Genomic DNA, 27,596 nt, shown 5'->3' with positions numbered 1-27,596 from the left:
ATGGACTCTCGCGTGCGAGCCGCGTGCCAGCTTGTGGCCCTGAGCCTCGTGCTCCTTGCCATCCTGGGCATCCCCTCGGCCTGCCGCGTCCTGGCGTCTTTTTGGATGGCCTTGATGTTCATCCCTGGAGGTGAGCGGCCCTGTCCTGAGCGTAGCCACGGTAGTGGCTCCTGGCCAGCACCCCGGCTGCCGGCGCCCACCCCTCTGCTGGCTGGGGTTGCGCAGGGGCTGCCCCACGGCACTGACAGCCTCTTGCCTTCTCTCCCACAGTCTCTGTGTTCCTCTTTGAGCTCCCGGAGGAGCCTGCTGGGAGGGGGCTGGAAGGGTAAGTGGAGCCCGGCCCTGCCGGGGCTGCCCTGAGGCGCTGGCTTGGTCCCACGAGCAGGAGCAGGGTGGGCCAGGAGGCCAAGAGTTGGGCTGGGTTCCCTCAGACCCGCCAGCGCCAGGGCCTCCTGCTGGGGACACTGGGCAGCCCCGGGCGCCCTCCTGAGCTGCCTTCTCCCTCCCAGGTGCCCAGGCACGGACGGCGGGGTGACCGGGGAGCCTCATGGCCCTTCCCCACCTCGCCGCCGTGTGCAGTTGGGGGCCAGCCAGGTGGTGTTCCTGGGGCCGGGCAAGGAACTCCTTGACCTCATCCCCAGGGAGCCCCACCTGGATTGGCCCCCAACTGCGGCGCGCAAATCCACCCTGCTGCGTCTCTGGGCACCCATCCTGTTGGTGGAGACCAGCCCATCTGGGTCTCCACCCCAGCCCGAGCCTTCCAGCAGCTCCGGGAGCGAGGAGCCCTCCTCTGTCCCAGCGCCGCAGCGCTGGGAAACGGTGGACTCCGGGGACACGGAGGCTCCCTCCCCTCCTGCAGCCGGCTCCGGCTGGCGAGCGGCGCTTCGCTCCCTGCTCTGCCCCGGCTGCGCCTGCGGGGGCTGGCGGGCGCTGGGCAGGGGGCTCCGCCGCCGCGTCGCCGCCCTGAGGAGGAGGAGAGGGCGCAGGGACCGCCGGGCCGCCCATGACACCAGTGGGACGCTGTGAAGCACAGCCCCTGTACAGAGGCTGTGCTGAGCAGCGCCCACCGGCCCGGCGCCCCTGTCCCCCTGGGCTGAACATCTGTGCCCCGCAACAGGGTACCTGAGGCCCTTGTCATCTGGGAGAGGTGCAGCCCATCAGTGCCTCTCCCTGGGCCACCTGGTGCCCTGTCCCCATGGGGCGGTGCACAAAACATCTGTGCCCCGCAACAGGGTACCTGAGGCCCGTGTCATCTGGGAGAGGTGCAGCACATCAGTGCCTCTCCCTGGGCCTCCGGGTGCCCTGTCCCCTTGGGCGGTGCACAAAACATCTGTGCACCGCGATGGAGAACACAAGGCCCTTGTCATCAGGGAGAGGCACAGGACTCCAGTGCCTCTCCCTGGGCCTCTCCTCTGCCCACAAAACTTCTCACCTTTGCCAGACAGCCAGGCAGGGAGCACCAGCACAGAGCCACAGGAAGCCCCCCTGCTCCTGGCCCTGCCAACAGTGACCCCTCCCTGCACACGGGCTCCCACAACAACGATCCTCGGCCACCTCAGGAAGCGCGGGCGAGACGAGCAGCCAGAAGATGGCCTGAGAAGTGGCCGAACAGCCGAGCTCAGAGTTGAGCTCAGGACACAGAGACCTGGGGGAGGCCCGGAGCTCATGGGGGCCTCCCCGGCTCCTCCTGGCCTTTGTCGTGTTGAAGTTGATGGGGCTGCCAGGCCAGGAGGAGCAGCTGCGGGACACTGGAGAGCTCAGCGCAGGGCAGAGACACCGCTAACCAGCCCCGCGCTGAGCCGGGTGTCCCTCTCACCGGGGGCAGTGCAGTAAATGTGCAATAAACACTTGTGTGCTGTGTAGCAGGAGTCGAGTGATTCTTCTTCCCCAATCTCACCCTCCCCTTGATCTCAACAGTCGCACAGACAGGGGACACTGGGATGGAGAGGCAGGAAGGCCCCCTGCTCCTGGCCCTGCTCATGGCAGCAGTGATGCCTCCCTGAGCACTCTGCCCCGCACTGCCTGCACGGATGCTCTGGCTGCAGGACCAGCTCCTGCCAGGCAAGGCACCGCCATTGGCAACAGCAGGTCCAGCAGCCTCACCTGCAGCCCCGTAGAATCCCCAGGGCACCCGGTGGCTCCATGGGCACACCAGCTCCAGCCTGGGAAGAAGGAGCTCAGGGTAGTGACACGCATCTACAAGGGGAAACCATGCTTAACCACTCTTGAGAGCCCTCCATGATGTCTGGGTAGAAGAGGGGAGGGCAGAGCATGTGGTCTACCTCGTCTTCTGCAACACTTTGGACACTATCTCCTTTACTTGGCAGAAAGGCAGAGCTAAGGGTTGCACTCGCGGGCACAAAGTTTAGGTGGAGACAAGAGATTTTGTGGGCAGAGGGGAGGCACTGCTGTTCTGCTGGGCTTTATACTAGCAAAGAAAGACTGGCTGGAGATTTGAAGGTGAGATTGCTGAAGGCCAGTCTTGCCAGGGAAGACAGAGGCAAAAAAGGCACTAAGCATCTCATCCCTTCCCAAGTCTTTTGTCACTATCTTCCCTTTCCCATCTAGCAGAGGGCCTGGTATTTCCTAGTCCACTTTTACCCTGGTTCCTTCCAGAGCTGAGCTGAACTTGGAGGCAACCAGATGAGACGGAGGCAAACAGATGAGAATCAGAACAGGAAGCAGCAGCTCCAATCAGATCAATGATGGATGCAGGGGCTTCCACTCTGTGGGTGAGGAGGCAAGTTGGACCTATTCTCCCAGCAGGAGCCTCCCAAAACTCCATGTCCAAGACTGCAAGGCCGGGGCTGCGGTACAGAAAAAAGCATTAGACTGAATGTGCCAAATTAATTGGGAAGCATGCTGTTAGGCAGGCCAATACAAGAAGCATGGCTGTTGGCATCTGCTACAGCAGCAAGCAAAACATAATTATGCTGAAAAAGGACTTTCCAAGTGACAGAACTCAATGCCATGAAAGTTCCCGTAGTGATGGGAGCAATACTTTATGAGGAAGATGAAATTTAAGTGTCCATACAGTCTAGATATACTTTCCTCAGAGTGCCTTATGAAAAAGAGGGAATATCATGTCAAAGACTAAGACTTCTGAGACTTGCAGACTTTGAGAATCTGAAACACACACAAACATATGGAGTTTGCACCAAACATTCAGCACTTCTACGCAACAGAAGCTGAAGCCTAAGCTGTTATTCATGAACGTACAATATCAGAATAAGGTACTTTACAGAAATGCATTAATTCCTTTGTATGACTGTAGAGACACTAGTAAAGCACTGCTAAAAAAAATAGCAGCTTCCCATCCCTCCAAAGCAAAGGTTAACAAGCTTTCTGTGGAAGGCAGAAAGTCTTCAAGGACACACTCGTGTCTCCTTGAAGTACCCCTTGCCTTATTCCCTGTTTTACCTGATAGCCACCACCTTCGGCTTGGAGGACATTAAACAGATGAATCTACACCTAGAACCAAGGACGTTTCCTGTCAGCCTAAAACAAATAAAAAGATCAAAATCTTTCAAAGCCTTGAACAAAGAGCCAGCTCCCTGCTTTCTAGTACGCTAGTGCATCTCTTCCAGAGCACATTCACATCTCTGACAGACAAGCAAAATGGCAAGTATAAGTTGCTGCTGCTCTTCCCTACCCCTGAAGCTACATGTTTGTCCCTGCTAGACCAGGGCAGCGCCACCTCTTCGACTGACGCTTTGCGGAGACACAGATCCTCACGTTGAGCTTGTGCAGCATTTCAGTGAAGCACTGTGCAAATGTACTCTGTGATGAATGAACTCAACCCAAATTCTGCACTTTAAGCCCACACACTACACAAATACCACCAACATTAAGTGGCAGTAAAACCATACAAGTGATGAAAGCCAAAAGAGTAGTATTTGCTATATGTATACACCGCTACACTGTATCTAAAAAAAAAAAAAAGAAAAGAAAAAAGGAGACCTATAGATATATCATTCACATAGTTTTGAAGGAATGGAGATAACTATGGGGACACACACAGATAATAGCTGTATTTGTAAAGAGGTTAAATATTCACCTCAGCTGAGTGTAACACTACTGTAAAATACCTTTCTCCTAATAAAGTATCAGAAACTAATACAAGAGCAGAAATGAAAACAGTGCAAAAGGTGACGATGAAGAGGTACCGCGTCAATAAAGATATGGTATATGGAAATGGTATATGCATGGGAATGGTATATGCATCACTTCAGCATCACAAAATAGTAGAGCTATGATTTTGTACTATATTATTTAGGAGATTCAAAAGAGCAGGCTTGAATTGTGTGCTGCTGAGCACAAAGCCTCTCTGTGATCAGAAATGGTTATTGGAAAGGAATATAAATGTGCAAGAGTTTCCCCTCCCACCCCAATCTCTCTTTGTTCTTTTGAACATGGAAATTCATTCCCATAGGAGTATGATCTGGTGAATCAGGCCCCCACCTACGACACTGATTTGTGACCCTGTACTCTTAAAAATTGCTTGTCCATTGCATCCCATAAATTAGACTTTTGTGAAATGGATAAATGTATTTACCTACATACCAGGAATGTTACAAGATTTGCTAATACTTTAGAAATGTTTTGATATTCCTAAGAAAACTGAAAGTTTTCCCAATGGTTTATTAAAAAAAGTCTCCCTACTAATTTAAACAAAGATGTATTTTATTTGTGCTTTCAGCAACCATTTTATTCTTCTCTGAAGTGGTTTCCTGCCTACTCCAACAGCATAAAGCCCTGAATCTGCACTTATGGATATCTGCACATATGAATCTGTACAGATGGATAGTTTGACACCTATGATCCATCCCACTGGAACTCAATGGAGTTCCTTGGGTGGGCAATTAGGATATGCATGTTTGTGGAACCAAACCCCAGATTTTATTGCGCCATTTTACCTCACAGGGGCCACTACCACTGACTTTGGAGAACTGAAAAATGAGGTTTGGGCTTCATCTGCCATGGCAATACACTGCAGAGAGGAAATTATAGCGCCAGGGCTGTGGATACAGCGAGTTTTGCCCAAATCAGTAATTCCACTTAGATAGAGTTGTTGCTCTGACAGGGCATTTCTTGTTTCACTATCATTTTCTGACATAGTCTGTGCTTCTTTTCTGACACTCCAACAGCCAAAAGAAAGAACCAAAACAGAATTTCCACTGCAGTTCTCTGCGCCAAAGATGACATCAGGGACAAAGCAGATTTTTAGTGTCAGCTCTCTGCCCTCACCTAAAATAATGTTTTTTTGTTTTTTTGTTTGTTTGTTTTAACAGCCTCTTTTTTATACCCTGTTTGTTCAGAAATTTTCATATGTCTATGAATAACCTTGCTGGAAGAAAGACTCTTTAAAATCAATCATATCCCCGTAGCTATCAAGAAGGAAATAATGGACTTGGCTCATCAGTGCTCCATTTCCACAGGACAGGAGAGCCTGGAGATGGCAGAGAAATCAGCCCAGACAGTGTTTCACTGCTGGAGCTGCTTTTGCTCTTAGCAGGGTGAGGATCTGCAGGTGTCAAGTGCTCCCTGTCAAATATTGGGCTCTTCAACAAATATCTTTTCCTGAACATGCCTACTGAAGACCTGAAGGCAGTATCCTAATATATTTATATCATAGAGTGACACAAGTGAAAAAAATAAATCAAAGCTTAGCCTGAAGCCTGATGCTGGAAACTCTTGAGAAAACAACAACGTGCTTTCTCTTCCTGTCTTCACAAAGTCATTCTGGTTCCTTATTAAACACTATTACTTTAAATTCCTGGATTTGCTGACCAGCATTTCCATATTCCACCCTACACAAACTCTCTAGAGGAAGAATACGAAGTGTTCTGGTTCCAGAGAAACTTCATGATTTTTCAGTCTTCCACATCTTATGCAAGTAACCTGAATTTAAACACAATTACAACATGAGGATGTTGTAATGTACTTCCAATGGCAAGCAGCCATTAGCAACCTCCAACATTATTTGAGTGCAGAGATCAGCACAAAGATTTAGATCCAGGCAATTTTGGCCGAACACTGAGATTGATCTCAGGCACTTAGACACGTATTTAGTAAAAGCAGAGAGAAAAGGCAATCTTGTCTCAAATTTTAAACACACAGAACCATGGATCAAGTCTATCTCAAGAAAGTTAAAAGCTAAAGTATCTGATCTGAAAGTTCCTCCTGAGATTGTCACTCCTCAGAGCAGAATCTTCTGGTATCAGGACAGACTAATGTTTGCTTCTAATTTTATACTCCTGTTCAGACCTGGGATTCAAAGCTAGTGCCATTAAAAGTGTTATGAACTTTGGAGGCTATAAGAGAAACCTAATATTCAACAAAGCAAAGAAAACGTTTTTTTTTTTCTCTCACTGCATGTTGTTCTTACAATGTCTTCGGAAAAGCCCTGAAGGTGCACAGATTAGTTAATACTAGATGACTATATTTGGACAAGAAATTGAATCTGAAATCATATCCTCAGCTACGTTAACTGAAATTTTATGTCAGCAAGAATATTACCAGGGCAGCAGTCACACAATAGCATTTCCAGGCGTAATATCATAAAATGCCGACTGTCAACTGCTGGCATTGGAGGAGAGGTAAGAGTGAATGCAAGGTCAAAACTTCAGCTTGCAGCTCCCCCAGCTGAGCAGGTTCATGCTTGAGATCTAGCCTGCCCTGTCTATAACGAGTTTTGAGAATGCTACAAGGAGACCATAGCTAGCATGGGCAATGATACAGCTTCAGAAAGCTCCAAATCCATGAAAATGTCCTTATATAAACAACTAGTTCATACTTGGTTAGTCTGAATCCTGTTTTCACTTCACTCAAACATCTCTCTGCATATAATAACAGTCTGTAAATTATCCTCTAGCTAACAAGAAGCAAATACACGGAATGGCCTGATAATGCACTGGGAGATAAGTGTGCCTGCCTTGCAGGGTGAGCCCATGGAAACACATCAGGATGTCTGGAGGAAAACATCGTGTGAAGCAAACAAATTGCAGATTTTTCTAACGGAGACCCCACACGTCAAGGAAACTGCACCTGAATAAAGAGAGCAGCTGGGCTCCTTATTGCAGCTCATGTAAGACAATTAGAAGAGATCATTTTCTATACTCACATGTGAAATTCAGGCTTGACTCTGACCTATAATTTCAAAGACGCTCCATTTTAATGACTTAAATTTCACTGCTAATACGAGCAGTCTAATCAAACCACAGGCAAAGAGTGTGAAATAATTTACAGGTTTTGCCTGGAAAGGTCAAGGTCTTAAACAATGAAAAGTGCTTTTGATATCAGACTGCTTGCCCTGCACAGTGTAAAACTAATTGACCATGATGACAAATAATGCAGGTCTTCTGTGCCCAAAGTATCTTGTTTACCACCTCGCACTAATTAATTACCAATCAACTGCTATCAAAAGTAACAGCACATGGCTGGCAGAGGTCCCAAATACCAGGCAAAGAAAATGATCTTAGTTCTTTCCACTGAAGATGAGGAAGCCAGGACAATTTAAATTAAATTTTTAAATTTTTAAAATTTTTAAATTAAAAAAAAAAAAGCCTGGCCTGGATTTTGAGGGAGATGTAAGCTCTATTCTCCTGTACTTCAATGGTGATATGGCTTTGCTAAGGGCTAGATATAAGAGATTAACGGATTAAGTGTCATTTCTAAGATGTCATTTATAAATCTTAGTGAGGGGTTGAAAGTGTGTTCATGTTCAGTATAGGTAAATGTGGAATGGGGGAACTGTTCTGGTTTCACATCTCTTAAGAGTACAGCAGCTTGTCCTTCCTTGGTGGATAGCTGGCAGTACAGGGATTCCTGCAGATACCTTAAGAAAAAATGAAGAGCTGCAAATGCCCCGATCAAGGAAAAAATTACAATGATTGATAGGAACTTTAGGATATTGGAGAAGCACCTACCTGGATATTCTATCACTGCTCGTCCTTTATATTCGCTCTTAAGGAAAGGCAAACCCTGGAAGTGGGAATTAGAACACAAAGAGGTAGTGAAAATTCCGACTGAAGAAATAGAAAAATTTCAGTCCCTGGGACCACAACACCCCCACGAACCTCTAATAGCTGCTTGGGATTGCACTGAACATGCCACTTACTGTAAGTTACAGCAAGTAACTTATTGTTACTAAGTTACAGTAACTTCCTGTTGCTTACTGTAACTTACTTACAGGCTGGCCCTGATGGAACAAAAAGATATTTATTGTTTAGCTTGACTGCATTTAAAGAAAGGGAACTACAACATTCTGAATGGGAGAAAAATGACTTTTATCCTTAGTCTGAGCAGTTAAAGAGGTTGAGAAAATACATCAAGGACAACCTGTGCAAACTAGAGGACCAATGGGCCTCCTCACAGGAGTGGAAGGGGTCTCTGGCTTGCTTACAGCAACTAAGTGCAGGAAAGCCAAGGGGCGGGCTGTGGTGCAAGGACTGTTGTTTTGGTTCTCACACCTACCTGCTCCTCTTATTATCCAAAGTGATAACGGCTCACATTTCTCATGTAAAAAAGTGGAAGAATGGGCAAAGCAAGAAGGAATCCAGTGGGTATTCCACATCCCATACTATTCCCAATCAAATGGGATGGTAGAAAGAACTACTGGCTTGTTAAAAAAGAGCCTGAACCCACACAAGGCTCAATGGGACAGCCAACTTCCCAAAGTACTCCCTCAATTCAATAATCGTTGTGGGCCTGCTGGAAGGCCTGTAAGCCCAGCATTCTTTGTGAAAGCTGAGCTTAGTGCTCAGCCTACAGGTAAAAGAGGATGTCCAACAACATTACAGCTGGACAGCCTGTGGTGGTCAATTTACCATCCATCGGCGCTGTGCCTAGGACTCTAAGTAAAGCTCGTGGCCCACCTGCCTGGGAAGGTACTGATAGCAGTGGTGCAAAACACAGAATTAGTGCATGATGGATTTTTCTTCTTTTTAAATGGGGTAACCTGTTCAGCCTCACCCCACCAAAACAAGTTGTTATTTTCTCTTGCAGCAGCGTGCAAGAGAAATTTTATTTTATTTAATAAAATATTTCCCGTGTAATTTAAAATTGCACATTACTTATCTCTTTATTGGTGAAGTCTTTGCATGGTTCCCTTGCCTGAGCTCTGCTTCGTCCAAGTAGAGCGTGTCACGAGCAGCAGGGACCTCTGCCCAATGGGCCCCAGGCAGAGGGTGTCTGGGAAAGGGGGGGACTAACTCTGAGGTATATGTTATATCCAGAGTGAGATCAACATGCAAACGAGGTCAAACGCTGCCTATCAAGGAAATTTATGGAGCACTTTCACAAACAAAATGTTCATGTGTTGTACTGAGAAAATAGTGATAGCAAAGGGAGGGAAAGAAGGAAATCTAGCAAGCAGTTGGGATAGGATTGCAAGAGATAGGCACCACCATGAATCCAGCAGCGTCCCGTTGGTCCGTAGTCTCTGTGCATGTCAGTGGTGGGGAACTCTGGATAACGGTCTATTATTGCATTGCCCAGGCTTCTGTTGCAGTTCAAATGGTGTGGCAACCTGGTTCAGGGACGGCATGGCGACCATCAGCTCGCTGACACCTATGTGGTGGACGGCAAATGGCGTTTATTGATGGGTAACACAGTGTTATATAGCTAAGGTTTACAACGTCACATCCGTCTGCTTACATCATAAACTAAACACTATTGGCTATTAGCTATTAGGGGCCCTATCTTTCCGTACAGCACGATATCTTCCGGCCACCAGACCCTAACTATCTGCAACAATTTCCCCCCTCCCTATGCTTAACAAAACTAGCCAAAATACAACTATCTTATTCTTACTTATTCTTATTACTATCTTATTCTCTTCTTATAGTTTATACCAATCTTAAAATTATATATCATAAACTTGACATAAAACATAAGGCACAAGGAAGAAGGCGCGTAGAAGGTAGGGGATGACAGGTAATACCAGGGTGTAGGAATAGGGTGTACCTTGGGATAACTTGGGGGTAATACTGAGTGGATATATTCTTAAAGCCGTTGTCGGTGTTCTACTAACATGATGTTAACCTTCTCTAGCCGATTCTTGACAAACGGCATGAGCTTATTCAATATACAGGGTCCAAAGATTAGCGTCATCATGATCATTGTGATCGGCCCTATCAAGGTGGATATCAGGGTGGTTAACCACGGCGAACCGGTGAACAAATTTTCGTACCAGCTGCGTTTGGAACAGGGTTCAATGGGTGCTAGTTGGCAAGGCATGGCACTGAAAATTCGTGACCCTGTAGTTACTTTTGTATTAATTGCTCGAGATTGTTCCATCTGTTCAAGTATCCATTTAAAGGGCTGGTGTGACTCTACCTGTCCTATAGTGACAAGCTCCAAAATAAAAATCACGCAAAGGCATCGCGGCCCCCTCTTGCAGAGGCTGTTTTGTTGTTTTCTGCATTCGGTCAGCGTGGAACTCACGGGCTCGGGCGGGACGTCTGTCACCGGGGCGTACGGGTTACGGGGGTGTCCGATGATCCGGTCCTGTGAACAGAAACTCACAATTTTCATTAGTTTTATTTTGAAGGTCTGGTTTAATAGACTTAAGCGGGCACCACTTGACTCTGCCATCTTTCCTGACAGCGACCTTTGGGTTGATCTTGGCATGGGGGGAGCGCTGCCAGCGAGTCCCCCAGCCAAGGGCAGTTTATTGCAACATGGCTGGCCTGGCCACATTTAGAACATGTCATTACGTTGGCTATTGCGGTGTGAACAGCCACCTGAATTGGGGTCAGATGCTCTTCCTTTGCAACATGCTTAATCATGTCTGCGATACTTGACCCCGCCGGCAATGATCGCAGGATTTCTTTGGTTGCGGAATTGCATTGTTGGCGTAAACATTCCGCTACGACCGGGCCTTTTGCCTCCGTGGGCAGGGACGAAGAGTCGACCGCTGCCTGGAGGCAATCTACAAATCGTGTAAAGCTCCCACTTTCACTTTGATTTATTGAGGACCGACTCTACAGGCTGTGCGAATAGATTCTCTGGCCGCACGAGTAGTTTTCATAACCTCATGGGCCCGCATGCCATGGGCCTGTGCCTGGGGGGTGATCATTGTTGGGTCTGTACCCATTAACCGCTGCAGGCTGGAGCCGTGTAATGGATGATCTGCCCCAGTTACTTGGGCTAAACACTTCGTACAGTTGCCTTCCCATTCTTGTTTGAAAACGATCATCCCTGCTCCACCAAAGATTAGCCTACAAGTTTGTTTTATATCGAACAGGAGCATATCGTCCCCCCCGAAGATACCATCTATGAGGGTTGAGACCATGGCAGAATTAATCCCTTTATCCGCAATTGCTTTAACAATCGCTTGCACATCCTTAGGATTTATCGGCGAGTAGACCCTCGGTCCTGCCTCCGTCACCCGGACTGGGAACGCTAGTGTGGCCGATGCGCCCCAGTCGGCACATACGATCTTTATTTCCTTCCAGTCCGTGAGAGGGGTTTCTCCCCTTCGCGGTTTTTCTTTAATTCGAATGGGAATATTTTGGCTCTTAGTTCTGTTTACCTTCTTTTTCTCCTTCCTTAAGTTTGAATCAGTTGTGAGCCACTCGTCCTGACTAGTGTCTGATCCGGAGCCGGAACTCGACTGACTGGTCACTTCCGGGCTCCGGTACCTTTTCGTTGGGCTCCGGCTCCGCCTACTTCCGTCCCGCCTACTTCCGTTCCGGGCGGGCTGTTCCCCCCCTCTTGTCTCGCCCCGCCTTCCACCCGCGGAGGCGCCTTTTGTGAAATGGCCGCTCTGATCGGTCCTCAGCGCCTCGCTCGGGCCTCCCTCACCTGTCCGGTCACCCCCATTGGTTCTCGGCCCCTCGCTCGGGCCTCCCTCCCCTGTCCGGTCACCCCCATTGGTTCTCGGCCCCTCGCTCGGGCTTCCCTCACCTGTCCGGTCACCCCCATTGGTTCTCGGCCCCTCGCTCGGGCTTCCCTCACCTGTCCGGTCACCCCCATTGGTTCTCGGCCCCTCACTCGCGCCGGGGGCACCCTCGCCCGGCCCTTCCCCTTGCGGCTCGGCGCCATTTTGAGGGGCATAGGGTGGTGGCCTGGCCCAGACGTCCCCAAGCTCTGACTTCTTTTCAATGTTCCTAGCTTCCTCGGCTAGCTCGCTCCAAACAGATCTCGGCTGTTTCTGCTCCTCTGTAAGCGGGACGGGGTTCGGGGATGGAGGGGATGTGTCGCTCTCTTGCAGATCTTTAGGGTCAGCAGAATCACCATCATCTGGGGGGTGCAAAGTCTGTGCGGTTGCCCCGACTCCCATTTTCGGGGTGGCCAGCAAACAGTCCCTTACCGCTACCCAGGTCTCCTGCTCTTTTATAGCTTTCTGCAAGGCTTGTACAGCTTTTCCCCAACCCTTAAGGTTTTTCCCACAACCTGAAGACATCATCTCCTCGGCTAACGCCTTAGTACATTTGTCCCACACTTTAGGGACACACTTCAAGGACTTCAGAATATCCACCGGCTGGTCTATAACCTTAATTTTTAAAAACCTCGCAACAGCGAGAGTAAAATCTTTTGGCTTACAACCAATCCCCCAATATTTATGTAATTGCGATACGACCTTCACAAGGGCTTCCATCCTCCTTGTTCGTCCGGGAGCATCCTCCCCACCAGGCTGGTCCACTCGCTCCAGCCGCCGTTCACCCGTCCAGGTGATGATTCCCGGGTTTCGGCACCACTTGTTGCCGTTCAAAGCGGCGCGGTGACCTGGTTCAGGAACGGCACGGCGACCACCCCCAGGCCGCTCGGGCCATCAGCTCGCTCACGCCAATGTGGTGGACGGCAAATGGCATTTATTGATGGGTAACAAGGTGTTATATAGCTAAGGTTTACAACGTCACATCCATCTGCTTACATCATAAACTAAACGCTATTGGCTATTAGGGGCCCTATCTTTCCGTACAGCGCGATATCTTCCGGCTGCCGGACCCTAACTATCTGCAACACCCTCCCTTGCCCCTAGGGGCTGGAATCTTAGGGCTACACACACACCTCTGCAATGGGGATGATTTCTGTGCTTGACCTCACTTGGAAACACGACACAAAACTTAAACAATGATACAGGAATGTATATTTAAACAATAACAATAAAAAAATTATAATAAACACTAACAACAACAACAATAAAACAATATCAATAACACTAACAACAATAATATCAACAATATCAAATATTACTATAAAAGTCTCCAAAGAAAAATCCAAATAAGACGTTATGGCCGGAGTCCCTGGGCCCAGCACTTCCCGGCAGCAGCCAGAGTGAAGGGGAGCTTGGTCTGCAAGGGAAGAGGAGGCATCAGCAGGGCCGAGGAGCGGCTCGGGGGCTCCCGTGGAGCAGAGGCTCTTTGGCGGCTGCGCGGGCTCTTTGGCAGCAGCGCTGCCGTCATTGGTGCCCTGGCAGAGGCTTGGCGTGGCCAGCGCAGCCCAGAGGCCGGCAGAGGGGCTGAGGCAGCAGGTGCCCAGGCCTTGGGCGCTCCTGCGCCCTGTGCAGCTCTGCCCCGGCGCCGCGGCCCGCCAGAGCGCCCGCACACCTGGGCCAGGCTCCCGCGCGGCTGCTCCCCAAAGGCAGCGCGGAGCAGCGCCAAGGGGCCGGGCACAGCCCCAGCTCTGCCCGTGCAGCCGGCAGCAGGGGCCATACCTGGGGGCTGCAGCCGGAGCTCTCCCAGTCCATGGGCTCCTCCTGGCTGCAACCGACCAGGCCGCTGCTCCCCTTCATCTGGAAGAGAGCGGGAGACCTTGGTGGGGACGGTGCGTGGGGAAGGGGAAGGACAAGTGTGTCCAGGGGCTGCAAGGGCTGTACCTGGCTTCTGCCATAACTGAGCCACTCCATAGGCTCAGGATCATTTCCAGCAGTCCCATGAATGCGCCGAATCTGCAAGATTGAAATAGGTGTTATCAGGGTAGGTGCCACAGGCAGGAAGTTCTAGTCCCAGGGTCCCTACTCCAGCTGTGGGATGCGGGAAATAGGGAAGGGGCCAGATCCAGCCCCAGGTCTACACATGCAACCCGCAGCAGGGACAATACCTGCAGGCTGCAAAAGGAGCTCTCCCATTCCATAGGCTCCTCCTTGTCCAAGCTAAAAAGGCCTTGAATGCTGAGAGTCTGGAAAACAGCAGGAGAGCTTGTGGGGACAGTCATGGTGGCATCACTGGCTCTGTGCGCGGGGCCTCGTGTCCCCTGCGTGCGCGGGGCAGGCGGTGCACAGAGCCAGGGCGCCAGGCTCAGGCAGCAGCCCCCGAGGCCTTGGCTGCTCCTGGCCCTGGCACAGCTCTGCCCCAGCACCCAGGCCTGCCAGAGCTCCCTGGCACCTCTGCCACCAGCCCTGCGGCTGCTCTCGCAGAGCCAAGCGCCAGCCGTCCCCGCGCAGCCTCTGCCTGCGCGCACAGTACCTGTCTGCTGCACCCCAAGCTCTCCCAGTCCATATCCTCTACTTCAGAGTTATCCATATTTTTCACTGTCCTGAGTCTGCAATGGAATGGAATTGTTTACATTTGCAGCCATGAGCACCAAGTGTCGCGCGGTGGCTTTGGGGCCTCCCCTGGGAGGCATCGCGCAGGCTGCCCTGCAGCCCCGCAGCTCCCCTGCATCTCATGGGCACCACGGGTGGCCCCTGGTGCTGCGCGGCCCTGCTGCTCACCTGGCCTTGCTGCTGCGTGGCCAGCACTGGGGCCACTGTGAGGCGCAGCCCTGGGAAGCATCCGTGTTCCCGTGGCGATAACTGCCCCTCTGGGATGTTCCACTGCTGCGTGGGGGGAGGAGGGCAGCGGCAGGGGCCAGGGGGGCTGCCGTGAGGAAGGGTCTGCGTGTGCTGGACTCCCCCTGGCACTGCTGAGCCTGGCGGCACAGAGCAGTGCGTGGCCTTGGGCTTGCTGGGTGCCAAGGAGGGCTCCTCACGCAGCCCCATGGTGCTGCTGGCGGCTGCCTGCCCAGAGGCCGGGCTGCACTTGGTGCTCTGCTTCTACCCCCGCAAGCAGCCTTGAAGGCCTTGATCTTTCTTCCCTGCTCCCTTTCTGCCCTTACAACCCGATGGACTCGAGAAAGTTTTGTTTTCCATAGTCAAGACGTGTTCCTTGATGGTGCAATGAGCGGGAAGGGGAGTTGTGCCCTGGGGCCAGGTGTGCGTGTCCTCAGCAGAGCCCTTGTGAGTTGGTGGAGGCCTGGGAGCCCCAGGTGCGCTGCTGGGCTCCTTCTCTTGTCCTGCCGCGCACCTTGCAGGCGCCATGTGCTGTGGCTGAGAGCAGCCTTGGTGCGGCTCCTGCACTGCTGCCCCTGCCACGGCTTCCTAGGGCTGCAGAGGGCAGAGCAGGCACAAATGTGCCCTCAGCAGCAGCAGGGACCTGCAGCTGCTGCAGCTCTGCCCAGCAATGGGCTACAATGCTCACTTGCTAAGGGAAAGAATTGCCGACTTTCAGGGTAGGACATGAAAGCCGAGGGCTGGTGGCGTGAGGAATTGTCGGCAGGCATTTGGCTACTGCCCTGGGAATGCTGGAGGGGAGGTGTGAAGCAGAGCAGTGTTCCCTGCAGGGAGGCGCGAGCAGAGGGCTGCGCAGCGAGCTCAGCCCCGTGGCTGTGAGGGCCAGTGCTGGGAGCCCCCTTGCCTGCGCGCGTGACGCCTGCAGAGCCCAGGCGTGCGCAGTGCCCCCGGCAGCAGGAAAGGCGCTGGGAAGCCCTTGCCCCACGCAGGCTGCTTGCAGAGAAGCTGCAGCTCGTCTGCCTCCTGACCTGGGCTCAAGGACCCTTGTGAGCAGTGTGTTTATTCACCGGGCAACTACTGCCCTCTTTCAGGTTGTCTGCTGTTATGCTCCCCTCAGGCTGTCTGAATTATTGAAATGCAACAAGAGTGCAGGTGGATGCAGAGTAACCCCTGTCAGACAGGGTGTCATGACTCCACCAATAATGAGGGAGTTGATGGTACATCCCCCTAAAAACACATCCATGGGGATTGAAGCTGAAGCTGAAACAGTGAAGAGATGCACAGGGGGAATCCATATGATTGCCAGAAGTGTTACCCAATGTCGTGAAATCTGCACAAAGAATAATACCAATGGTCAAAGGAAACTTTCTTCTCGGGAGGTGAAGAGAGGTTCTACACTTGGGGATTACGGGTAGGTTGATTTTTAATTGTCTTGGACATATGGAGTTAACTTGACACATTTTGAGGATGCCCTGATGCCTTCCCATGTCCTGCCAATAACGCAAGGGAGGTGGTAAAAAAAGATCATAGAATCATAGAATCATAGAATGCTTAGGGTTGGAAGGGACCTCTAGAGATCATCTAGTCCAACCCCCCTGCACACGCAGGGTCACCTAGAGCACGTGGCACAGGGCTGCGTCCAAGCGGGTTTGAAGATCTCCAGAGAAGGAGACTCCACAACCTCTCTGGGCAGCCTGTTCCAGTGCTCTGTCACCCTCACTGTTAAGAATTTTTTCCTTAAGTTCCTATGGAATTTTTGGTGTTTCAGTTTCCGGCCATTTCCTCTAGTCCTATCAGTGGCCACCACTGAAAAGAGATGTCCTTTTAATTAATCATAGCTAGATTTGCATTACTGGAAGAGTAACCCAAGGATTCCTCTTGATCAAGAGCCTCATTTCATGATAAGAATCTGCATCTCCAGGCCCTGTGTCCCTGGGGTGCGACAGCTTCCCTTTGCCTGTGGCTTGGGCACTGCGGGGACACATTGTGTGCGGCACCCGGAGAGTTGAGAGCTGCCCCGCGGTGGGGCTGGGGCTTCTTCCCCTTTGCTCATCCCCAGGGCCACGTGTAAATGGAAGTCCCAGAGGGACCTTTTTACTGTCGCCCCCTGCTCCTGGTGCCTGAAATCCTGGGGCTCCACAGACACACCTGCAGTGGGGATATTTTTGCACCTGTGCTCGATTGGAAAAAACACGCAACATATGAACAATGATACAGGAATATATATTTAAACAAGAACGAAAAAGAATAACAATAACAACAAGAACGACAACAGTATTAATAACAGTAACAACAACAATATCAATAACAATATAAAAATATCAAAAACAACCAAAACTACTGTGAAACTACATATATATTTAAACAAGAACGAAAAAGAGTATAACAACAATAGAGAAAGAGAATAACAACAATAACAACAACATTATTAATAACAGTAACAACAACATCAATAACAATATAAAAATATCAAAAACAACTAAAACTACTGTGAAACTACATATATAAAAATCCACAAAATAGGCTAGGGCCGGAGTCCTTGTGCTCAGCACTTCCTGGCAGCAGCCAGAGTGAAGGGGAGCTTGGCCTGCAAGGGAAAAGGAGGCGTGAGCAGGGCCGAGGAGCGGCTCGGGGGCTCCCGTGGAGCAGAGGCTCTTTGGCGGCTGCGCGGGCTCTTTGGCAGCAGCGCTGCCGTCATTGGTGCCCTGGCAGAGGCTTGGCGTGGCCAGCGCAGCCCAGAGGCCGGCAGAGGGGCTGAGGCAGCAGGTGCCCAGGCCTTGGGCGCTCCTGCGCCCTGTGCAGCTCTGCCCCGGCGCCGCGGCCCGCCAGAGCGCCCGCACACCTGGGCCAGGCTCCCGCGCGGCTGCTCCCCAAAGGCAGCGTGGAGCAGCGCCAAGGGGCCGGGCACAGCCCCAGCTCTGCCCGTGCAGCCGGCAGCAGGGGCCATACCTGGGGGCTGCAGCCGGAGCTCTCCCAATCCATGGGCTCCTCTGTGCTGCAGCTGCCCAGGCCACTGCTCCCCATCATCTGGAAGAGAGCAGGAGACCTTGGTGGGGATGGTGCGTGGGGAAGAGAAAGGAGAAGGGCATCCAGTGGCTGCAAGGACTGTACCTGGCTGCTGCCGTAACTGAGCCACTCCATTGCCTCAGGCTGGTCCCCTGTGGGGCTCCCATTCGTGCATGGAGCCTGCAAGAGGCTTTTGCAGGACAGGTCCCAGAGCCGGTGCTCCCTGGTCCCCAGGACCTCTCTTCCTCATCTGGGAAACAGGAAAGAGGGAAGGGGCCAGGCCCATCCCCACCTCTTCTCATGCTGCCAGAAGCAGGGGCAATACCTGGATGTTGCAGCTGGAGCTCTCCCACTCCATGGGCTCCTCACAACTGCAGCTGCCCAGGCCTTGGGCTCCCGGAGTCTGGAAGAGAGCGGGAGAGCTTGTGGGAACGGTCATGGTGGCAGCGCTGGCTCTGTGCGCGGGGCCTCGTGTCCCCTGCGTGCGCGGGGCAGGCGGTGCACAGAGCCAGGGCGCCAGGCTCAGGCAGCAGCCCCCAAGGCCTTGGCCGCTCCTGGCACAGCTCTGCCCCAGCACCCAGGCCTGCCAGAGCTCCCTGCCACCTCTGCCACCAGCCCTGCGGCTGCTCTCGCAGAGCCAAGCGCCAGCCGTCCCTGCGCAGCACAGTACCTGTCTGGTGCACCCCGAGCTCTCCCAGTCCATATCCTCTACTTCAGAGTTATCCATGTTTTTCACTCTCCTGAGCCTGCAACGGAATGGAATTGTTTACATTTGCAGCCATGAGCACCAAGGGGCACGCGGTGGCTTTGGGGCCTCCCCTGGGAGGCATCGCGCAGGCTGCCCTGCAGCCCCGCAGCTCCCCTGCATCTTGTGGGCACCACGGGTGGCCCCTGGTGCTGCGCGGCCCTGCTGCTCACCTGGCCTTGCTGCTGCGTGGCCAGCACTGGGGCCACTGTGAGGCGCAGCCCTGGGAAGCATCCGTGTTCCCGTGGCGATAACTGCCCCTCTGGGATGTTCCACTGCTGCGTGGGGGGAGGAGGGCAGCGGCAGGGGCCAGGGGGGCTGCCGTGAGGAAGGATCTGCGTGTGCTGGACTCCCCCTGGCACTGCTGAGCCTGGCGGCAGAGAGCAGTGCGTGGCCTTGGGCTTGCTGGGTGCCAAGGAGGGCTCCTCACGCAGCCCCATGGTGCTGCTGGCGGCTGCCTGCCCAGAGACCGGGCTGCACTTGGGGCTCTGCTTCCACCCCTGCAAGCAGCCTTGAACACCTTCATCTTTCTTCCCTGCTCCCCTCCTGCCCTTACAGCCCAATGGACTCGAGGAAGTTTTGTTTTCCATGGTTGAGACGTGTTCCTCAGTAGGAAGGGGACCTTGTGCAGTCTTTGTTTTTCCCAGCAGCACATTTCTGTAGCCTCAAGGTCCCTCTGAAGAACAGCTCTGGGTACCTGATGCTGTTGTGAGCTTCCTCCAGGTCTGAAAGCCCCTGCGGAGGGGACAATTCCAACAGACGGCTGTTCTGAGGGACATGAGAGCAAGGGAACATGTTTCTCCCTTGCCACATCATGGCTGCCCACTGTCAAACCAAAGGAGGTGAGTGTTAAGGACAGCATGGGGCCAGGCAGATGAGAAAAGGCTGGCATCTCCCAGTGCTGCTTTTAGAGACCCAGTAGTGAGAGTACTTGTGGAAGACCTGGTGAGACTGGCAGAGTAAGTGTTAGCAGCCTCAGTGTGTGAAACTACACACGGAGTGAATTTCCATCAAAGCCAGGCAGGCATTTTGTTTTATCAGCAACATCCAGCTGATTCTTGGGCAGTAACAGGTTAGCACAGCTTACAAGGAAATAGTTCTGATGATTTAAGGGTCACAAACGAGTTGAGTATTGAACAAACACATTTTGTTTAATGTGTTATGAAACTTGAATGTCTCTTTCCATTTGTATCTGATCATTTCTTGCCTGCCTTGTGATCACCTAGTCCAATACTGAATTTGTGGAAATTAGGATTTTTTTCTCCATCTCTTGCCCAGTGTTATTTTTCAAATAGGTTTCAGCTTACGAATAAAAGTTTGCATTCAAGCCTTTATTAATTTGCCAACGCACAGAGTCTATTGCTGTCTGAGATGCCCAGGGGCGACTGTATTGCCATATGGTGGGGGGAAATGCGATCCACGACTTACAAGCACCTGTTCAGAGCATGATTTGGTCACCAGGAGAGTTGTGGCTGGAAAGTGACTGTGAGATCTTTTCTACTTTATCGGTTAGTAGGGCCATAGCAGGTACGCAACCAGGTCTGTGCTTTTGAGATCATATCTGCCTAAGCAGATGATATGTCAGCATTTGTCTTAGGGCTAAGGAAGTTACAGTGAGGTTAATTTATTTCTGAGGCTTACAGGCCAGGAGCAAGGATATGGCTATGAAGGTGACTGTGATGACCTCTCGTTTTGAGTCCCTGATAGACCAGCAGCTTGTATCTGGTCAAGAATTAACTTGGAGAGGCCACCTCTGTCCCAGCAGGCCTGCGTATAGGCCTGCAGTGTTAGGAATCTCTGATTTCCAGGGTTTGTGTGCTGTAGGAATGACACCTGTCCGGCAGCAGGGAGCTTGCTTGAGTTGCCTGTGTGGTCTGTACCGGGTTTCTCTTCTCCATATGTACACCTGGTTTTAATACCACCTTTGGGTCTGTAGCATGTCAGGAGTTTCCAAGTATGTTCTGACTGCAGACTGGGAGCAATGGCTGTTGGACGAGACAGAGGTAATCTCACTCCCAAGGAAAGGTGTGAGAAAAATGTCCACAGAGGCCTCTTTTTGATAACAAAACAGATTCAAGATCAAGATTTCATCAAATGTGCCAGCTTCTGGCCTATCAGCTATCCTATGAGGAATGACATGAAAAGCACATGTCCCACCCATGCCCCTGTTGCTGGCCAATCAGGCACTCAGGCAGCAATGACCTCACAATCAATATCCAAGGGAAGGGAAGGTGAAGGAGTTAAATGCAGAGTGCAGTGGAGAGGGAAGGACAGCATCCCCTGGAAGGGTAGCATAACAAAATAATGTGGAAAAAAATACACAATAATATTTGAAGCAGCTCATAAAATGTCCAAACATATCTCAATAAAAAAAGCACTCATTTTGTTACGCAAAAAAAAAAAAAAAAAAAAAAAAAGTAAAATACCTAACCATAAGGTTAGAGCCTTAAAGCCTAGAGGCATGGAACTGTATGAAGTTGTGCCACAGCAACAGGTGAGGAGAGATGCAGCATCACTGATGAGAAACTGCACTGCCCTTCTAGGACCTGCACCAATATCCATGAGCGCAAAGGCACCAGGAACAGCCCCTGCAGCCCCATCCCTGGGAGCAGGTCCTGGAGCTGCCACAGTGGCTGCACGCAGTGACACTGCTCGGGGAACCAAGGCCAGAGAGAAACCACCGTCTTCCTGGTTCGGTCGCTGCTGCAGGGAGAGCGCAGCGCAGGCTGCCGAGGCCACGTGGGCTGTGGTTTTTGCACCTGCAGGCGAGGCTTTGATCTGCCGATCAGCCGCGGCAAGGGAATAACGGGCTCCTGGGTGAACACCCTGAGAGCTGGGGGGCTCTGAGCGCCTGGGCTGCCCTGTCTGCTGTCAGAGGAGTGAAATGTCCCAGCTCCCTGCTCCTGACCAAGGCACCAGCACCAGGCTGTCCGAAAGGGGTGGACGAGACCGCACGCACGGGATGTGTCTCTGGCTGCGGCTAAGAGACATTTCACTGCTGCTGCTCCCAGCACAGCGGGGCTGTAGCAGGATCAGGGGCTGTTCCTCTTTCCTTCCCTTCCTGACACAGCCCGTCCCAGGGACAATCCCAGCTCCACAGTTCTCATGGCATGGGTACAGCTGGACACTTGCACCTTGGGCGCTCGGGCAAACACAGCATGTGAGATCCCCAAAGTTCCCAGTCACCCAAGTGGAATACAAAGTGTGACAGAGCCATTTCCCTCCGTGGTCTGCCCTGTTCCGCTGGGATGGGCCCCATGATGATGCCCCAGAGCAGTGACCAGGACATCCGCAGTGGAGCCGTGCTGCATATATGGTCATGAACGGCTCTCGAGAAGTTCATTGGAGGGCTGGGCTGTGACAGAAGGGAGATAACCCCCGATAACGTCTAAAATGGTGCCTGCTGCTTCGATTGGCTTGTCCGGGAGCTGGGCCGGCACCTGCAGATATATATTGGCCTCCCATCTTTGTTGTCCTGCACAAGTCCCCAGGATCTGTGGCAGGGAGAGGGTGCATCAGGGCAGTGCCATCAGGGCAGGAGGCTGCGGATGGAGGCAAAAGGACTCCGCATCTCTTGGGTGCTGTGGCTGCTCATCTGGGTGCAGCTGTGCTGGGGTAAGTGCTGGGTAAGTGTGGGGTAAGAGTGAGCTCCTCCCTGTAATTGAGGAGGGAATGAGGGTTGGGACGGGAGATGGGGATCATCTCAATGCTCCCTGGGGACCCATAAAGCCCTGCAGGTGGTGGGTGCATTTGAGTGGTACCCATGGTGGATCGGGGTAAAGGAAATGGGTCCCTGGGCATCCCAAGAGTGCAGAGGGGAGATGTCTCACACCCCAGGGGCTGGGACTCAGCCCTGGGACCCTACACAGTCACTGTGCTGGGGTCAGTGCCCTCCTAACCGGCCCCATGTCTGTGTTTGAAGGTGCTGTGGAGGTGAGACTGGAGGATGGAGACAGCCGCTGTGCTGGGAGAGTGGAGGTGAAACACCAGGACCAATGGGGGACCGCGTGTGGTGATTATTCCTGGGACATGGAAGATGCTGCTGTAGTTTGTAAGCAGCTTGGCTGTGGATTTGCTGTCCATGTCCCTCTGTACGGATATTTTAGGCCAGGATCTGGCCAGATTTGGCTGGACTCTGTAAGCTGTCAAGGCACCGAGACCGCCTTGTCTGAGTGCACAAATGATGGTTGGGGTAACCACGACTGCATTCATGCTTGGGACGCCGGAGTTGTTTGTTCAGGTAAGGAGTCATCCAGTTCCTCAGCTCTGGAGTGGGGCCTGGGATCAGGGGACTAACCAGGCTGTGCCTTGAAGGAGCAGTACGTGGGTACCAGCTCAGGCCCTGACATTGTGACTTTCACTGCACTACTGCAGCTGCTGCTGTTCCTGGGGAAAGTCCCAGGTGAGCCCACCACGGGGTGCACAGACCCCATCAGGATCCTGGGGGCTCAGCCCACCCTCGGATGGTGCCTGAGGCTGAGAAATGAATCCCTCACCCTGTCCTACAGGTTCTAGGTCTCCATCAATCTCCTCAGGTTCTGCCAGGATATTCTGGCAGTGCTGGGTGTCCCTGTGCCCCAGGCTTCAGGATGACTTGCTCGGCAGCCCATGGCTAGGGGAATGGTACAAGATGCCTGAGGCTCCTGCAGTCATTTTCCTCACAGACAGGAGTGCCTTGGCTGACCCAAAGGGGCTTTTCAGAGGGGACAAGAGCAGGGCCTGGGGCAGAGAAGCAGGGGGATGAGCAGGGCACCCCTTTTCCAAGGCCACCCTGTAAGGACCAGCCCCCCATGAGCTCTGGGTTGGTGTCTGTGGGGCCACTCTCTGCTCCCTCCCACGTCACCACAGGCTCAGGCTGGTCCCACTGAGTCCCTGTCACTGACCCCTCCAACAGCACAGGACACCCTGGGAACAGGGAGCATTTTGGGCTGTTCCAAGGCAATTCCCCAGGCTGTCTCTGAGCTCTCCATGGCTGAACAGGCTGCAGCAATCATTAGGGCTGCGGTGCTGGGGATCTGTGCCGGGCAGTGGGGCAGCCTGTGGGGCAGCAGCATTTCCCTGAGCAGTGCCTGTGGCTATGGGTATGTGATTGAGACAAGCTCCAGAGCACTGTGTGGGTGTGAGAGGAAGCGCAGAGGATCTTGAAGGGTTTGTGTCATCAGAACCTACTGAGAGCTGCTGTTTGACATTAATGGGATCCTTTGGATGTGGCTGCCATGGTATGTAACTGCCAGAAGCTTGTGGCAACCCCATGTCATTGTGGGGTATTTAATTTTTTTTTTTTTCCCCAGGATTTGTTCGGCTCGTTGGAGAAAACAGTCCCTGTTCAGGACGTGTGGAGATCGGAGATGCAGACCAGTGGAAAACAGTCTGTGACTCACACTTTGATGTGAAAGCTGCTGGTGTGATCTGCAGGGAGTTGCAGTGTGGGGCTGCCCTGTCTGTCCGTGGGGGAGCTCACTTTGGAGAGGGGGTCGGTCCCATTTGGGATGGAGAGCTGCAGTGTGTGGGGAATGAGCCCTTCCTCTCCTCCTGCCCCAGGAGGTCCCTCAGCAACCAGACCTGCAGCCATGCCAACGATGCTGGTGTCACCTGCACACGTGAGCATTCAGGGAGGAGGTGTGAAATGCCACCCATAAGCTATATGCTAAGAGATAGGGGAGCAGGAAATTGACCATGCTGAGCATGGTGTGAGTGCAGGAGAGATGGAGTGGTTGTCTGCAGTCCTGCAGTGCTGAAAGCAAAGGAAATTGTATCTCTGTGGCATTTCTGTCTTGGGATGATGAGCTAGAGCACAAAGTGATGCTCTCTAAAGACCCTCACTTCCTTTTGTAATATATCCAGGATTCAGGCTGGTGAATGGCAGCACAGCATGTTCCGGGCGAGTGGAGATCGAGATAGAGGGGGCGTGGGGAACCCTCTGTGGCTCTGGCTGGGACATCTCCGATGCTCATGTTCTCTGTCATCAACTCAACTGTGGATTTGCTGAGTCCGTTCCTGCGGGAGGGCACTTTGGGAGAGGAACAGGCCCTGTCTGGAGAGACACTTTCCACTGTAATGGGACCGAATCCCATTTGGGACAGTGCCCTGTGACTGCACTTGGAGTGTCCCCATGCTTGCCTGACAACAATGCTGGTGTTTTTTGCTCAGGTGAGTTCTGGGAAAATGGATTAACTAATTTTGCCCCTTTTGTGTGACTTGGAAACACAAAGCAGGGGAGCTCCTGGCAGTGACAAACTGAATTTCCTGCTGGAGAAACTATGGGTTCCCATGGAGGGATTCAGAGAGCTTTGCTTGCTCCTGCAGAGCGCGTTTTCTTGGAGGAGATGAGAGCTGAGCAGGGAGCCGGCATCTGTGCTGCTCCAGGGCATCTGGTTCAGGCCTTGGGGCCACCACCAGGCCTGGGCTCCTCTTCTCTCTCCTGGGGCACAGGCCAAGGAGGGAACTGTGGGACACAGCTCCACTCCCTGCAGCTGTGAAAGATCCTCTGCTCCCTCCTGCAGCCCATACCCGATCCCAGACCATAACCTGATCCAACAGCCTGCGGGGACTGGACCATGAGTGCGCCCAGCAGGAGCAATTCCTGAGGCTGAGCAGCACCTTGGGGCTGGGATTTGCCCTTGCTCCTTGTCAGTATGAACCTCAAACTTACCCTGTTTTGTAAAGAAGGCCCTCATCCCTCTGGTTCTTGCTAAGGACACAAGCGCCACATCCCAGATCCCTAGGGATGTAGAAGGGCAGAGCTGTCCCAGCAGGAGCCAGTCCCAGCTTGAAGATGGAGCAAGGCTACTGCTCACCCTGTCACCCAGGCCTCGTACAGGCCACCACTTCCTGCTGCTGAAGCTGCTCCAGATTCATCCATAAGGACATATCTGGTGGCTCAGGAATTTGGCTTGACCTCCAATGCTTTCCCATTTCCATCACTGAGATAATATTAGAACTCAGCAAGGTTTAGGGCCTGGAAAACAAAATCCCTTGGAGCACTCCCATCCTTGAGCTCCTCACTGTGAGCTGGATATGGATAGGTGAGCTCCAGGATGTCCAAGGGCATGAGAAAGGGAATCAAGGCAGCATGCAGGACATTTCCCCTCTCTCCCAGCAGGACTCTCTGGATCCCTGCGTCTGGTTGGTGGAGGGAGCTGCTGTGACGGGCGACTGGAGATGCCCCTGAATGGGACATGGGTCCGAGTCCTGGATGACCAGTGGGACCTGAACGATGCCAGCGTGGTGTGCCGGCAGCTCCAGTGCGGAGAGGCAGAGCAAGCCTACAACCCGCCGAAGTCTGAGCGAGGGACGGGCCCTGTGGGGCTGAGAAGGGTCCAGTGTGCAGGGAAGGAGACTCGCCTGACCCTCTGCAACACCTCCCTGCCTGCGGCAGCGCCTGCAGGAATTGCCGAGGACGTGGGGGTGGTTTGCTCGGGTGAGTTGCTCTGACGGTCCCCAATGTGCTGTGCTCCCCAGGGCTGCGAGCCCCTGACAGCCCGGTTTCTCCTGGGTGCAGGGAGCCGGCGGGTCCGGCTGGTGCACAGGGCAGGGCGCTGCGCTGGGAGAGTGGAGATCTACTACAACGGCACCTGGGGGACCGTCTGTGACGACTCCTGGGACCTGTTGGACGCCACCGTTGTTTGCCGCCAGCTGGGCTGCGGGGTGGCTGTGAATTTCACCGGCTCTGCTCATTATGGGGAAGGCTCTCGACAGATCTGGCTGGATGACGTGAACTGCTCCGGGGATGAAGCTGCTCTCTGGGACTGCCCGGCCAGGCCCTGGGGGCAGCACAACTGCAGGCACAAAGAGGATGCAGGAGTCGTCTGCTCAGGTCTGTGCGGGCAGCCGTGGTGGGAGCCTGGTGCTTCATGAGGAGGGGACGAGGGAGAAGCTGGACATGGTGGAACTGCCCCGACTGCCCTGAGCCCCCTTCCTGCCCGGTCCTGGGGACACCCATGCACAGTCCCCACAGGACCTGCTCAGGGCTATAGGGAGAGCACAGGTGTCCCCACAGATCAGAGGGGAGGGTAGTGCTGCACATTGGATGCTTCTCTCTGCTCCCTTAGTAAAACAGTGCCTTGCTGGCAGTACCCTCTGACTATCTGAGCCCTGGGATGTCTAGAAGACTCCCTGCTTCTTGGTGGAGGCACGGGGGCCACGTGGAGGGCAAGAAGGTGCTCAAGAGTAGTCAGGATGGATTTACCAAGGGGAAGTCATGCTCGACTAACCTGATAGCCTTCTATGATGGAATGACCAGCTGGATAGATGAGGGGAGAGCAGTGGGTGCCAACTATCTTGACTTCACCAAGGCTTTTGACACCATCCCTCACAATATCCTCCTGGGCAAGCTCCAGCAATGTGGGATAGATGAGTGCACAGTGAGGTGGATTAGGAACTGGCTGGATGGCAGGGCCCAGAGAGTGGTGATCAGCGGTGCAGAGTCTAGTTGGAGGCCTGTAGCTAGCGGGGTTCCCCAGGGGTCAGTCCTTGGTCCAGTCCTGTTCAATTTATTCATCAATGACCTGGATGAAGGCACAGAGTGCTCCCTCAGGAAGTTTGCTGATGATAGCAAACTGGGAGGAGTAGCCGATACCCCAGAGGGCTGCGCTGCCATCCAGAGGGACCTGGACCAACTGGACAACTGGGCGGTGAAAAACCTCATGCAATTCAACAAGGCCAAGTGCAAGGTCCTGCACCTGGGGAGGAATAACCCCAGACACCAGTACAGGCTGGGGACCGACCTTCTGGAGAGCAGCTCTGCGGAGAAAGATCTGGGTGTCATGGTGGACGACAAGATGACCATGAGGCAGCAGTGTGCCCTTGTGGCCAAGAATGCCAATGGGATCGTGGGCTGCATTAAGAAGAGTGTCTCCAGCAGGTCGAGGGAGGTGATCCTGCCCCTCTACTCAGCCCTAGTGAGGCCACATCTGGAGTATTGTGTCCAGTTTTGGGCTCCACAGTACAAGAGGGATGTGGAGCTGCTGGAGAGAGTCCAGCGCAGGGCTACAAGGATGATCAGGGGCCTGGAACATCTGCCCTATGAGGAGAGGCTGAGGGAGCTGTGCCTGTTCAGCCTGGAGAAGAGAAGGCTGAGAGGGGATCTAATCAGTGTATATAAATACCTCAAGGGAGGGAGTGCAG

At 52.8% G+C, this 27,596-nt stretch overlaps 1 protein-coding gene across 1 annotated transcript; it reads left to right on the top strand.

The window, feature by feature from the left end:
• Positions 1-26,327, top strand: LOC148591463 (scavenger receptor cysteine-rich domain-containing protein SCART1-like). Its single transcript, XM_088537523.1, has 6 exons — positions 1-130; positions 271-325; positions 24,012-24,070; positions 24,315-24,620; positions 25,573-25,890; positions 25,972-26,327. The coding sequence occupies exons 1-6, from the start codon at positions 1-3 to the stop codon at positions 26,325-26,327; spliced, it is 1,224 nt and encodes a 407-aa protein (XP_088393649.1).
• The last annotated feature ends 1,269 nt before the right edge of the window (positions 26,328-27,596 follow it).

This window comes from Tinamus guttatus, unplaced genomic scaffold (assembly GCF_059628265.1).
Source record: "Tinamus guttatus ecotype Peru unplaced genomic scaffold, ASM5962826v1 Tinamus_guttatus_pri_ptg000804l, whole genome shotgun sequence".
NCBI lineage: Eukaryota > Metazoa > Chordata > Aves > Tinamiformes > Tinamidae > Tinamus > Tinamus guttatus.
Note: the sequence above shows the minus strand (reverse complement) of the source record. Positions and strands in the feature narration are given on the sequence as shown.

Excerpts from the sequence above, each read along its gene's own strand:
- LOC148591463 (XM_088537523.1), top strand. The coding sequence starts at position 1 with ATGGACTCTCGCGTGCGAGCCGCGTGCCAGCTTGTGGCCCTGAGCCTC. Across the intron at positions 131-270 it reads CTTGATGTTCATCCCTGGAG|TCTCTGTGTTCCTCTTTGAG; the intron begins GTGAGCGGCCCT and ends TCTCTCCCACAG. Across the intron at positions 25,891-25,971 it reads CGTGGGGGTGGTTTGCTCGG|GGAGCCGGCGGGTCCGGCTG; the intron begins GTGAGTTGCTCT and ends TCCTGGGTGCAG.